Consider the following 15,320-nt stretch of genomic DNA (forward strand, 5'->3'; position numbering starts at 1 on the left):
CAAAGGGACACCTTCTGTGTCCCCTGGCGGCCTTCCGCTCAGCCTCCTTCTGTGCTAACTGCCTGTAGAATAACGCCAGTTGTGTCCTCCGCTTTAGCTGACGGAGACCGGAATTGGTAGTAAGCAGGCTGGGGAAATCCCGGGGTGGGTCTCGGTGAGGTGCTTCGCTGGGAGGCTGGCTTACTTTCTTATTAACCTTGTTTGAGGGAAAGGACTTTGGAAGTTAGAAAAACACAATAGGTTCGGTGTTTTAAAAGGACCAAATACTGCATCTTGTGAGGATCTGATGAGAAACATGCAGTTTGAGAAGGCTGTCTCACTGTTGATGACCACTGTGGTCTTTATTACTTGCCAATGTCTTAGGAAGCGCAGAAAAAAGGCAACATGGTGAAAGCAACAGGCTTGGGAAAAGGCCTGTGCAGCAGCACTGAGTGCATGTGAGTCTGCGTTTTACAAGTCCAGGTAAAAAACCGAAATACTTAATATTGTAAGCAAGCTTTCTAGAAATAGTGTGGGGGTTTTACATCATTATTAATAACTGCCTTCGCAGACAGTACTTCTGCACTGAAAGCCTCATTAATGCACGTTTTTCTCATTACTCGCCTTCTGCGTGTTCCTCCCGTGGGGGAAGTCACGGCCTCCTGCTGTGGGGAGGGATTGAAGCAGCAGCTTTACCTGTCAATGCAGCACCCTTCTACAGCGCTTTGCTAAGAGGGTCTTGGGAAATGAGAGTAGGTAAGGCCATTCAGCCCTTCCCTGCTCTTGTACAACAATACAAAAGCTCCATCCAGTCTTTACTGATAGGTAGGAGGATTTTCTGTCTACTGATTAGCTTAGCCTTGAAGGAAACTACCACAAAGCAGATTACCAGGAGAGTAATTAAACATAACTAATTCCCTTGCTAACCAGAAAATGTCTCATTCTGTATAACCATTAACTTTTGGATTGTACAAAGCAGTAGGTAACACAAGATCCTGGAGACCAAAAGGATATAAGAGATTTTGAAGATTTACAGCTCAGTTCTGAATGGTATCTATTTTATAACTTATTTGACCATTGAGATGCTCCTCTAGGATTCTGTGCTTCATTTATTACCTATTTATATAGAACTGTTTCGATCTTTCTTTGAAAAACAAATCAGCTTCAACCACTAAGGCAAGCCTGGATATGGAACAGTATTTTACTCTGAGGCCATGCAATTATCATGTTACCGTTTTTTGAATTAATGCTTACAGCAAGCATTATAAGCATAAAATTTGAAATATGTATTTTAAAATGTAAATTGAAAACAGTAGCTGATATCTTAATGTTCTGCAGGGAGAATCAAGGCATGGAGCATGAAGTGATTCATCCAGCGTTCCCAGAAGGAAGTCTCTGACAGACTAGCTGAAGGATACACAGATTATCTGACACCCTATTGTCTATGTGGAAAAAGGCTTAAACTTTCCATAACATAAAATAGAGTTTGTAGAATGTTACTTACAGTTTACATCTTACTTTGTAGGTGGACCTAATTACAAAATGTTCAATAGACACTACCTAACCTCTCCCTTACTACACCTTTTGATTTGAACATACACCTGGTATGCAGGAACAAGACAAAAGTATCTGTCAAAGGACACTTTACTTCTTTTGAGATATATTCACAGTTTGTGACATATGACATATTTTCATGCCCCATCTTCAGTCATTTCAGAGCAATATACCTAGTGTATTAAGGGACAGATTTGTTCATACAGAATTAAATTAATAAGGACAGGCATTTTAGCCTGGTATTCTTATAGGATACAAGTATGGAGCAGGGGTGAATTCCCAGTGTAATAACTTTTTTAGCCCTTGGCTGACCACAATGAACTCTGTTTTGGGCACAGAGTGCTTAAAAATTCCTCATGGAAACAGGCACCTCAATACTGCCTGCAGTAAGGAAAATGCTTCAGAGTAATGCCCGTTTTAGACACCAAGGAGTTATAATACATGAGGTAAATTTCAAGACACAAATCCATAGAAAACCAGGCATCCTTAGCTCTACAGTATTCTAGTTGTGTAGTGGATATATGTAATAAATTTAAAATAATATATTCTGTGTTACAAAACAATGTAACTGGAAAAATTCCTATGTAAACACTAAATTATTCTTAAATCATTAAACTAAAGCTGCAAAACTGTCAATGCATGACTGTACCAGCAGTTTTACATAAGGTCTCCAAATGTAGCATTTTTTTATCCAAAAAGAATGTACATACTGCTTCCAGTACAGTTACAATCCAGGACAACTGCTCATTTCTACTCCTTATTGAAGTCTGTGACTAATGCCTTATTGTGATAATTTAATTAATAACCAGTTATATAATTACCTAATCCAATCATTTATATTCTCTAGACTTTCTTTGTATGCCCTCAAGTATTTCTGGTACCTGAAAATGATAGTGCTATCTTTGTGTTGAACACGATAATGCTATCAGTGTTAGTTGCATTTGCAGAGGAGGAGGTAAACAGACCATCATGGTAATGTTTCACAAAACTGAGTGCTCAGATTTTGAGCCCAGCTGACCACAGCCATTAATTCCAATTATTCAGAGGAAGACTCCAGACCAATGCTTAGAGAACATGTCACTTGTGCAACATGTCAGAATCTTACAAGGCAGGTAGATGAACACATTAGCAGGTGTAGTCTGACTGAATTTCTGATCCCAGAGTCTGTCCATGTGTACTTGCATTTTTCTTGCAATGTATGTACCCTCATCAGTGATTACATAGTTGGGTCATAGAATTGGCTTCATAAATTCCAAAATAGAGGAGGATGCTTCAGAAAAAGCAAAATAAATGCAGTTCTTCTTATCAGTGCAAATTATTGAAAATTTTTCATACAAAACCCATGAGAAGGGGCAGGCTTTCTTGTCCACACTTTCATTAGAACATGTTTTAATTAACAGAAATTTACTTTGGTACTTTTCTTCCCAGATTTTGTTTATGCAAAGCAAACTACACCATTGCTGAAGTGGACTAACACAACCAACTTCAACATTTCAGAAGCAATTTGAATATGCTCAAACAGCTGCAGACACATTGTTTTGTAAGAATAACGTTAGTGTTTGTGAAAGACGACTCAGGAATCTGAAGTCCACTTTTTAGACGGACTGTTGCTGTAGAACAGGCAATGAACACTGTGTCTAGATTTTCCTGCCAGCATGCCCTAGTGGTAGGTCCTTTAAAACCCAGCTAGGGAAAAGAGGATGCTTTTCCCCTCCCTGTGCATGTTGTTGTCATGGTTTTGGCTGGGATAGAGCTAATTTTCTCCCTAGTAGCTGGTATAGTGTTGTGTTTTAGATTTAGGATGAGAATAATGTTGACAACACACTGATGTTTTAGTTGTTGCTGAGCAGTATTTACACTAAGTCAAGAACTGTCCAGCTTCTCATCCTGCCCTGCCAGCGAGTAGGGTGGGGGTGCACGGGAAGCTGGGAGGGGACACAGCCAGGGCAGCTGACCCAAACTGGCCAAAGGGATGTTCCATACTATACGACGTCATCCTGAACAATAAAACGTGGAGGAGTTGGACAGGGAGGCACTGTGGCCGCTGCTCAGGGACTGGCTGGGCATCGATCAGCGGGTGGTGAGCAATTGCATTGTGCATCCCTTGTTTTGTATATTCTTTTATCATAATTTTCCCTTCCTTTTCTGTCCTATGAAACTATCTTTATCTCAACCCATGAGTTTCACCTTTTTTCCAATTCTCTGCCGCAACCCACTGTGGGGCAGTGAGCAAGCGGCTGTGTGGTGCTTAGCTGCCTGCCAGGTTAAACCACAACATTTGCACAGGCTGTCAGTAGCACTGAAAGCAGTATCACATGTGCTAAAGTTTTTCCCTGTATTCATTCATTCAGCAGAGACATTACCAAACTCTTCATACGGTTTGCCAAAACTAATTCAGAGGTCACTAAAGATCATGACATAAAAACCTGAGTGACAAGATCTAGGAAGAGATAACCAACACCTCCAGAATGTAAAATTAAGTCATGTAGGCTATCTCGTCCAAGTAGATTTTGCCAGAAGCTCATCGTCTTAGTGGCAGATATCTGCATATGTATCCCTATGTTAGGATTTGTTAGTTTTCCCTCCTTTTGAAAATTATTACTGCTCTAATACAGAAGACCTTCCAGCTCTTCATCCCTTATATATATAAATAATTCACTGGGATTTGTTAGAAATAAATAAAGAGCATTCATCTGAAAAACACACAGAAGAACAGGTCGCTCCACAAAAAGCAAAATCAGTACTGTCTAGTTTCATACGGATATGGGTCGTGTCCCTACATCCGTCTTCAGGCCACAGGAATCCCGAGTATCCATCCTTCCATGGTTTTCCTTTATCCTCCCTCCCAGCAAATGCTGTAAGTGTGTTCAGAAGCAGGAACGCACCACTCGCCCCCACAAGCCTCACAGAGAATACCAAGCTTACCCTGAAACTTCTTCCTCAAAGGTTACCTTCCTCTGAGTTCTGTCACTCAACAACTGCCAATTTTTGTGAAAACCTGAAATTGTCCTTGAGCTTTCTACTTCCTGTCCAATTTTTCTTAAACTGAACAGTGGGCTCGAAGTGGGTCTGACATGGATGGATGGATGGATGGATGGATGGATGGATGGATGGATGGATGGATGGATGGATGGAGTACATAACTGCTTAAATCTTGTTTATGTAGGAAAACAGGCTTGAAATTCTGTGGCGTGAAAGGAACTGTCTGTAGGAAGCTCCAACTGGGACACAAAACAAGGCAACTAGTTAGAAGGAAATTAAAGCTGGAAGAAAATTGTTTATTGTTCAGGCACATAGAAACTGTTACTCTGGCTGTCATAAAATGACAAATGTTACATTTTTAAAACCAAGTTAATATATTACATTTTAGCGTACCTTCAGTCTTGAAAAACAATGAATTTTAGTGCAATGACACTAAATAGAATAAATAATTAGGATCTCAAGACGAAAAATTCATACCATAAATATGTCTGCACATACATGTATTTTTATGTCCTCTTTTACCACAGTATCTAAACTTTTCAAAGTAGTTAAACATCTCCTTTCCTCCTTGGCTTTTAGGAGATACAGATTCATGTTTAAGAGTGTGTGTTTGTGCCTATAGTTGTGTATATATGTAACAATCCTGGGGAGAGGCAGATCAAAAGAGAGTTTGTTTATTTGTAAGTAATAATAAGCCTTGTTCCTCATGCTGTGGGTGCAAATTACAAAGTTTAAGTCCTGTGTCTGCAAAAGTCCTGTTGTGCCTGCTTTGGAATGCTCCTTCATTTGCCAAGGATTTTACAGCTGTAGTAGAATTTAGAGGGATATCATGACACTTAGGTGCTTAAATCCTGTTTTCACGGAAGGCTTTGATTATCAGGAGAGACTTTGAAATCAAACTCTGCATTCAGTGCATAGCCAGCTGAACTCCAGGGCAAAGTTATCACCATGACCTGTTGCTAAATATGTAGGGCTGCTGTGCTTTACGACTACTCAAGTTTTTATAACATGGAGCTTTGTTCCCGAGTATGAGTTGCAGCAATGAAATATGAAGGTCAGTGATGCAAATATTGTTGTGGTCAGGAGTGAGGCTGATGACAGAAAAGAACACAATGTACAGCTATTTATGGAAAGAACATTTTTGCTATCAGCAGACTGAATAGTCAAAGAGTGCTTCAGTGTTTGACACAGGTGCTCTGCTGTGAAGCGCTCCCCTTTTCCTGAAGGCAAAAATCCAGTCCCACTTAGGCTTACTGTCATCCAGATGCTAAATCGAAGTCAGACCAGTGCTAATTTTGGCAGGCTACATAGGACTTGGCACAACCCAGATGCTAGTTAAGCTTCATCTGGATGCTAACCTTGGCAGGGCACTGAGAATTCAGGAAGAAGCTGATATTCTTCCAACTCCATACATATGTTCAGATGGGAAAACTAATTGGAACTTGACACTTCAGGTATGATGCAGCTTTTAAGATTGAGAAATCATTACAATTACCTTAATTAAAAGGACTTCATATATTTCTGAACATTGTTTCAGCCCTGAGGATGAAAATGATATTTGGTAACCAACAATATACAAGGGAGCAGAGTTGCAGCAGAACAATTACAAACATAATTCCGTTATCTTCTGACAGAATGAATAGAAAACACAGAGCATAAATGGTGTCTGTACTGTGCATGGGTTTATGGATGATCTGGCAAGTCTTCATTCACAGATGGCATTAGCGAGGATTGATTTTTCTAATTCCTCATCTCAATGGTTAGGTAGAAAGCAGTAGTTCGTGGAACCACTTTTTAGAGTGACTCTGTCTTTGGCACTGTTGGGATTATTGCACATGTTAGGATGTGTGACATATTTATCTATTTCAAGGAATGATGCTGTTTAGGGATTAGCTAGAGCTAAGGCAGAAGTAATCTCAGATAATCTCACACATTTAAGAGAAATTTTTATGCAGATATCCAGTTAGATTGTGCATGCATTTATTTGTGTATATCAAATGGACACTTAACAGTGCAAGTGCTTGTTTTGTGCAACTGAAAAGGTGTTCATGTGTGCAAGCAGGTAGACTTTTAGATATTAAACCTCCATATGACCCCTAAAACTGGCTTGCAATTCTTCATGGTGAAGTCTCCTGGTGCTTATGGCTGTAAAGCCATGGTTCTTTGCCTTTTAACAAAATTCTACAACCAGTATACAACTCCAGATATTTTCAAAACAAAAATTAACTTATTATGAAGGCTGGTTTCTGTAGGCCTTGGTTATACTAAACTGCCACTTGCAGTTCTGCTTGTATATTGTTACAAACAGGATGCGATGTTGCGACACAATTTTAAATTGTATGTTTTCAGTGAAGCCCTATTTAACTCTTTCCAAATGTATCTTTTAAATAATAGATGAAAAGTAACAAATATCTCTTCACGTATATTATTAGTTCATGGCTATGTGGTTTTATCCATCAATATGATGAATAAACATTTATTCCCTATAAAATTCCTTACTTTAATAATGCATCTAAATATATTGAATTCTAAAGTCTGAAGCCTTTGTAACACTTCTGGAATATTGGAAGCCATTGTGTCATTCCTGTCTCAGTGCAAAGCAGGCTGACTGAAATCCTCAAAAGTGCATCTCAGGTTCTTTCTCTATGTATTAAACTTAAGCTGTCCCTAAAATTCATCTTTGCTTAAAAGTCATAAAGCAAAATGTGTCTGATTTCCTCCCTCCAGGGACTGATGAGTCAGCTTAGATGTTTTGGGAAGATAAGTTCTCAGCCGTGCTGTTGTAACCTCTGGTAGGTGTCACAAGCACACTATGGACTGCCTGCAGTTCCATCTAGAAAGATCTGAAAAAGAATTTTGAAAAATCTTGCTTATTTGAGCATATTCATGTTTTGAAACAATCTGGCATTTCATAATACCAAAGCAGTAGGTTAAAGTCTGGATATGATCAGTTCCTGGTTTAGGTAAATATCTAACTAGATAACACAGGATTATTCACAAATATTTGAGCATGTGAATACTGAATGAAGCTTGTGACCCCCCGTGTCAATAAAGACAAGCACATAAGCACTAAGGATTCAGGTATCTAGATGGGACAATGTGTCTGGGATGCAAATCATCTCACTCTGTAAGGGGAACGCTGTCTTAACACTTTATAATAGATGCTCTGTATACTGTAAGAAATCCAGCATATCTTCAAATAACTCATTGGTCCTGATAAAGTATCCAGGGGTGTTTTTGGTGTGTAAACTCTACAACTATAAGTAATCTGCAAAAAACAGATATAGCTGACTAATGCCAGACACATAATATCACCATTTCAGTATCTGCTTAAAAACTGCATCCATCTGGCCACCGCTAAATGCTTACTAAAAGTTCTAAACCTCTTACAGGTGCAATGAAAGGCCCTGAGTCTGTGAGAATATTAAATCTGAATTCCCCTCTGCTCTTTCCTGATATGTCAGCATTTAAAGCCAATCAGAGAGTTTTCTTTTCTTCTCTGCTTTAGATGTTACTGATACCTGCTGCAAAGAATACAGAAACTTGGACTCCAGCAAAGAAGTTAATTCTTACCTTTTCCTCAGTTTTAATCACTGTCAGGTGTGTGTGTTAGATTTGTGATTTGGAATCCTTAACAATTGGTAAGAATTTAAATTAAATTGACAAGAAATGTCAAACAAAGATAGCAGTTTTTTAGGAGTTCCTATGGTGTTGCTGAACAGTAGTTCCTTTAAGAACTTTAAAAGTATTTTACTTAAAAATTAAAAAAGCTCTTGAACATTTTAAATCTTGATAAACACCAGCACGTGACAGAGTCCTAATGAGGCCAACATGGGGAGTACATGTACAATGGACTAGAAAATGTATCTAAACTAAAACAAAGGTTGCATTTCTGTGATATGATACTGTCCCACTCTCAACACCAGTAGTTTCCAAAATCCATGCAATTATTGGTGGACCCATATGGGACACCCTGTATCTTCACATACTATGGTTTTCTCTTAAGGTCTAGGGCTACGTATGGAGAGACTTCTTGGGACATACCTAGTCCTAGACTCCAACATCTTTGAATTCATCGTAATAGTTTCTAAAAGAAAATTCCATGCTAGGAAAGCGAGGACATCTCAATCAAAAGAGAAGATCCCTCAATCAGGATGAAGTTAGGAGATGATTTAAGAGCGTTATTGGTGAGGTGCAGTATAAGAAATAATGCATAAAACATTATAAAAAAAAAATTTTGGATAAAAATAAACAAATTCCTGCAAAATCAGAAAAGAGAAAAGGATGGAAGTCATAGGAACCATCCTACCTATAGCTCCATGCTATTCTACTACCATGACTGACATTTCATAGTCCCCTGTGAAAGAATTGCCTTATGCCTCTAAGGAATAACAGTTCTTTGTAAATACTATCGGGGTTACAACACTTTATGTACCTTCCGCCATTTCTGATGACCATGATGAAAACAGCACCTGTTTATATATGTAAACAAAAGGCATTCTTTTGGAGCAAGGACAGACTCTCCATATGGCTATGACAAAACAGAATTGTCAGAAGCAAGGACTAACAATTTTTGAGACATCTTAGTCTCTTATGGGTCTAAGCAATCACTTCAGATCAGCTGCCACCAATGGCAAGCTTAGGTGTCAGGGCTACAACAGATGCATGTCCTGGCAGGATGATTTTTTGAGCCTGACGTAGGTGCCTTGTTTGTGCTGCCAGTGGGAAAAGATGGGCACCCTGCAAGAGCTGCACAGATTCTATGTTAGAGAACGGTCTATCCTTTAACTATATTTGGACTTCATGCATGTTAGCAGTGCAACTCAGCATGCCCACGTGCTGAATATGTAACTGCCTGTAGTCAAGGTGCTTAAAAAACAGGAGTCAGAAGACTTTGTCTGCACAGATACTTGACACAGGTGTGCCAACATACAGGAAAGCCCCAAATCGATGGTTGAGATCACTTAGCAAAGCAGGAGGACGTAGTGGCAACAGTTTGACATTATGTTATTCATGCAGAACATGCTCCGATCTGTGTGTGCTAGGGTGCTAGGTCCTCTTTATCCACAGGGGTCAGGTACCAGGAGACCATGCTCCCTTATGAGGCTATTGCATATGCTTGGCTAAGGGAAATTGTCTATTCTGTTTATTGAAGCAGATCTACCACATAGAAAAGAATGTAAGGATTGCAGGTCTGAGGAGAGTCATACAACTGTCTGAGGCCTGTGGCATTTCCCTCAGAAGGGAGCACTCTTGGTCCAGTCATTGATACATTGCCATATCAGCAATTTTCATTGTTTTGTATGTTAAATTAGTTAGTGAGAAAATGTTTCATATGCGTAGTAAAGAATTCTGCTGATCTTTCCTCATTACAAAAATAACTGGAGGCAAACATAGTTACAATACTTAGCAGAGAAATTAATTGGCAATGAAAGAAATGGAGGAATAGATTTGCTTGACTTTGGTCAGCCTAGAAGTTTGCTGTCTAGTCTAAATTCATCTCCTTGGTTCACATTGTAGTCAGTGGGAAAAGAGAAATACTTCCCAGAGAGTTATTGATCCCATCCACTCTCAAAATCTGTTTAAAGATGAATTGTTCCACTTCTCCCCACTTAGATTTACAGAGCAACTTGTTGGTAAAAATATCCAAGCTGTAACTGGTGAAATATGATCCAAAAATGTATCAGGTACAGCAAATTATTCTTTATACACTTTAGGAAATTAATATCTCTACTTGAAAGTAAAGCAGTTCAATTACAAATTTAAAAAATATTGGAATAAATGTCTATACTGATTTTGTAAAATGTTAGAAGTATCTCTACTACCTTATACACTGTCCTTATACAGCATTAATATCCCGTGGATGATACAGCAAAGAATTCTGTGTAAAAAATTCTTACAAAAATGTCTTGCAAACATATAGAATCGCTTAATGCTTTACTTATTACATATATCATATTTGCTTTCTTCTTCAGTCTCTAGCAGTAAAGATAATTCTTGTCCATTTTTTCATGTCTTTTACAGTGTCATGAAATGTACAGCATAATCTAGGGAACCGTGTTAGTTCAGTTTAACAAGAAGAAAATTGCCTGTATTAAGAAAAGAAAGAAGTATTTTTTAAGACAAAACAGGTAGAATGGAATGAAATAAAATGCAGGCATATTTTCTAATTGAATTTCTTGTAATGAAACAGTCACTGAGAACTTATGCTTCTTAACATTTATAGTAATCTTAAGGAGAGGTAATTCTGAAACTGAGTTACAGCAATAAAAATAAGACAACTTATTCACGTACATCCTTCAATGAAAATGAAAGCATGAAAATGAAAGCTTTAAATAAATGCTCCCAAATATACCGGATCTGATCTCTTGCATCCAAATGGACATTTCCACGTATTAAAATTTAAATTTAAATATTTAAAACTAGCCTCTCCCTGTTCAAACCCATGAGGTATGTTTTTCTTCCTGTTTTGGAAATGGGAATTCCGGGGACAGGCATGTGTAAGATGTGAATGTCTGCACGTAAAGTGGGACTCGGATACCAGTAACTGAGATCTATGCAAAATTAAAACCTCGTGGCTCTGAGAATAAGAGAAGAGATGAAGATACGTAGGAAATGCTAGAAGTCATCGAAACAGCACTTGAAAGAGATTGTTAGAACTGCTGTCAGTAGCTGGACATAAATGAAAGACAGATGCTTAAACTAAAAGGTCAAGAAGAAACAACACCTGACACTCATATCTCAGAATCTGTTTGCTGGCTGCCATTGGAATATTTGTATCAGAAGTCTCTGCAAATAAAAATAAATATTTAACTTGTAAACCTGTGCTCCTACACTGCTCTGACATTCCCTTTCCCCTCTTTTTTTTTTTTTTTTACCCCTAAAAGAACAAAGAGTCCTTATCATCAATAATTCTGGAAAGGAATCAAGCTCCATCCAGAATTTTCAAGTTACCAGAAACTCTTTGTAAAGTCAACAGAGACTATTTAGGAATTACAGAGGTAATTTTTTATTATCTGGGAGCAATCCAGGGAGTTTTCAGAGCTAACAGTTCTCCCATTTCCTAAACAGAAAAACGGTATTTGTGAGAAAATGTATAAGAGCACCATACTTTCTTTAGAGCAGTGAATGCTACTGAAATGTAGTTAAACAACAATTAATAATGGGAACAAGCACTGTAAACTGCAATCTTTTTGCCTAAAGGCAAAAAAAGACTTATTTCCTTAAGCAAACAATCATTCATAGCTGTTACTTATACATGACTTGATTCTTGTAGAATAGTTGTTTAACGGAAGAGTTTATAATATAAGGACAGTGTGTTACTCAATTGGAGAGGGAAATTAATGCTATGAGCAACAACTCAAACATGCCTGCTGTAGTCCTTCTGTTAGAAAATTGAATGTAATTGGCAGCTCCAGTATCCACTGTAGCAGTTTGGCACAAGCAAGTGAATTCACCCCAGAAATGTGACTTATCTTTTGCTAAGACAGAAGACAGTTTGACAGCTGTTTCTGCCTTGCTTTCTGCAAATATGACCCCAGCCTTGTTGTAAGCTGTATTAACTGCTTCTAGAGTAGGATTCAGTCAGCACCTTGCCCCTTGTATCTTGTTTCAGCTGCATGCTTTACTTTGAGGAGCTTATGTTTTTGTTATGTTGAAGAAAGCTGGCAAAACTGGTGTGTAAATCTTGACCTGTGAATTCTCTAATGATGTAGTTGTTACAGCAGATCAAGAATCAGTGTTTTAAATTAACCACTGCATAATAAATGTCTTAGTAAACACGTTATACCTGGTGCAATTAGTAACTACCTAAGCGCTGATGTGAATGGACTCAACTTTAACTTACTCAAGTAACAACTAGCATCTCAATACCTCTAGTCATTTCTACCTAAATACACTGAAGAAACCTTTAGGTAAAGCTTGGCAATACTACAATTTGGTAACCCTCAGCCTTTTGTCAAAAGATATATATCTTTTATACCACTGCTATAAAGATGTGTAGATACTTTATCTGGAAAAACCTTGCTTTTTAACAGTATTAAGTCAAAATACTAAAAGGAATTACCCTCTTACCTGAAAGGCGGTATCTGTTACAGATAAAAGTTATAATCAGCATGAAAAAAAAGAAGTGCAATATTCATTGCTTCCAAGAAAATACCCTGAAAGGATTACAGCATTCCCAGGAAAATTTCTGCTTACCAGATCCACTGCTGCTCACTTGAGTTATTTTTTCATCATCTTCATCATCGCTATCACAGTTTAATGGATGAAAAGCCATTTCTGACTCTGTGCTGACTTGATTAACATTTGGCTCTTGCTCAGCAAAGCTTCGCAATGCCACAAGGCGGTGATGTATTGCTGCATACAGGTATCCAGTGTCTTTTGAGCTTGCCTGCAGAACATAAAATGCATAGAGTCCAAACTAACTGAGAAAAATCTCTGTTTTTCACAGAGAAGCTGACTGACAAATTTTCAAAAGTAATGAAAGAGCTGTATTTTGTCTTTTTTAATCAGAGCAATCCATTTAAGATTCACACTTAATAATTCATTTCAGAAAATAAGTTCAAATAAGTTCAAATAAAATAATACAAATAATGTCAAGTTTCTTTGAGTGGTATGAATTTTATAAAATGTAGTTGTTGATTATTTTCTCTGCAGTTACAAGACACATAAGCTTAAAAACTATTTCCCCTGAAGAATGGCTCAGTTTGTACTGAGTACTTGATATTGCAGACAATTCCTGAGTATGTTTCTAGAAGTAATAAAGCACTGAAACATTAATATATGTATTGCATTTTGGTTTACAGAATAAATAAGAATTTTAAAACCTAACAAAAAAAAAATATTTGTGATTATAAAATTTAAAGATACCATGAATTCTGCTGCTATTGTTGAACAGAAGATGAGCATCATCAAGAAGGATATTGAGAACTGGACAAGGCAGCATTTTGCCAGTACATAAACCTTCGAGCAGCCATGTCCTGAGTACTGTGTTCCGTTCTGGTCATCACATCTCAAGGATATAGCAGAATCAAAGAAGGTAAAGAGAAGGGCACCAAAAATGACCAAGGATATGGTGCAGCCCCTTATGGAGAGTTGAGACTCTTCAGTCTGACGAGAAGGATGAGAAGGGGGTATAACTAAGGTTTTCAAAATTATAAAACTGGTGGATAAACTGAATGTCGTATGGCTGGTCATCAGACCACACAATAAATGCACTAGGGTATGCTTAATGAAAGCAGTAGAGGGTCAGCATGTAAGAAAGTGCTTCTTTATAGAGTAAGTAGGAACTTGTAGAATTTGCTTCCTTAGGAGAGAGTGGGGACAGAGAGTAGAAAGTAAAAACAACACCAAAAATATAATAATAAAAGTTTAAAAAAGGAATTAGAAAAATTCAGGGACAATTATTTCACAAAATAGATAGCAAAGGAAACGAGTAGGGGTGCATGCTCTTGCATGCCTAATACAACACTTATGGATGCTGGGTGTTGATGAGGTGAACAGACCATACAAAGTGGCCATGCTTGCGTATGCTTCCTAAAATGCTTTTCCTAAAACCGTTTCGTTTGGGCACTGTCAGAAGTGCCCATAGAGAACATCTTATGAAGCAAATCATCTACCAGAGGGTAACCGAATGCATATGGTCTTCTGTAAACTGATTCTCCACTTCCATGCATCATGTGGAGTAATTTCTGTCTGTATCACTTGGCAATAGGAAGACATACGTCTTGTTTGGATAGGAATGACAGGTTTCAGTGTGTGCAGGTGGAAAAGCTATGCAGACTGGGAAGCAGCAGCAGATCAGGGTTGTCTTCTGTGCTACCCAGACTTCCAGCAGCAAACAATTCTCTCCCTACAGCCAGGCAAAGAAGAAAGCAATTCAGAGTTGATCAGGTGTCTCAGCTACAAATGCAATTCTCAGTGGACAAACCCGGGTTCTCAAGATAACACGGCTTTTCAGGAAATGTAGGGTCATAAATATGAAAGAGGCAGCTATTCAGTCTGATCATTTCTATCTGTAGCTTTCTACTTATTCGAAAGCCAGAGTTTCTCTGTCACTTTAATCTACTGTGAACTCCAGCTTCTGCCAAGAAGGGTGAACTCCCGTCCGTACATCCTCTGACTCCTCATTTCTGCCCTCTCCATTGTGCCAGTACCACCATTAAGTCAATCACAGGTGAATAAAATCAAGCTAAAAAACTAACTTAGTAAAAATGAACCAACCCACCTAGATCAGTTATCTGATTTGCCTCACTCGTAGCTGTACAAATTCCAAAAGCAAGGAGGGAGAAACAAGCATGAGGGGAGGGGGCAGGCTCAGCCCTCTGCACAAAGCTGGGTGAGTACTACAGGACCAACCTAATGGAGTCTTGTGGACTGTCTCCTTGGCAGGCAGCATCATAATGACTCCCCTCCCTCACTCATGAGAAGCCCTTTGGATAATATCCCTGAACCCACTCATTCATGTAATGTGGGAAAAACAAATTTAAATGTCAGTTAAAAAATTTGCTGGTGCCTTGGATAAGTGGGCTCCACTGACTACTAGACCAGCCTGATTTACATGCCAAGGCTTTGGTGATGGCTGTTGGGTGTCTCACGCATTGACCAATTTGCTTTTCACACTCAAGAGTCTCAGTGTTAGTTTGGTTGGATACCAGCTACAGTGATGGACACCAGCTGCTTCAGGTACAACTGCAGAAGCAGCTTCCTGCAACCCTTGCCACACACATACAACTGTCCTGTATCTTGGTTTCCTAATACATGTCTGCCTTTACTGTCCAGAAGTGCCAAGACAGAATTTAAGG

General features: G+C 38.5%; 1 protein-coding gene across 1 annotated transcript in view; it reads right to left on the bottom strand.

The window, feature by feature from the left end:
- Nucleotides 1-11: 11 nt before the first annotated feature.
- The window catches only part of RANBP3L (RAN binding protein 3-like), a gene marked incomplete at its 3' end in the record, with an annotated part of 31,597 nt that continues 16,288 nt past the window's right edge, over nt 12-15,320 (bottom strand). Inside the window, exons 13-15 of the mRNA XM_010294804.1 lie at nt 12,715-12,907; nt 12,589-12,602; nt 12-196 (exon numbers count right to left, since the gene is read on the bottom strand). Coding sequence (XP_010293106.1) covers nt 12-196; nt 12,589-12,602; nt 12,715-12,907 — 392 coding nt within the window. The remainder of the gene's footprint in view (nt 197-12,588; nt 12,603-12,714; nt 12,908-15,320) is intronic.

The sequence above is a fragment of the Phaethon lepturus genome, unplaced genomic scaffold (genome assembly GCF_000687285.1).
Source record: "Phaethon lepturus isolate BGI_N335 unplaced genomic scaffold, ASM68728v1 scaffold11809, whole genome shotgun sequence".
NCBI lineage: Eukaryota > Metazoa > Chordata > Aves > Phaethontiformes > Phaethontidae > Phaethon > Phaethon lepturus.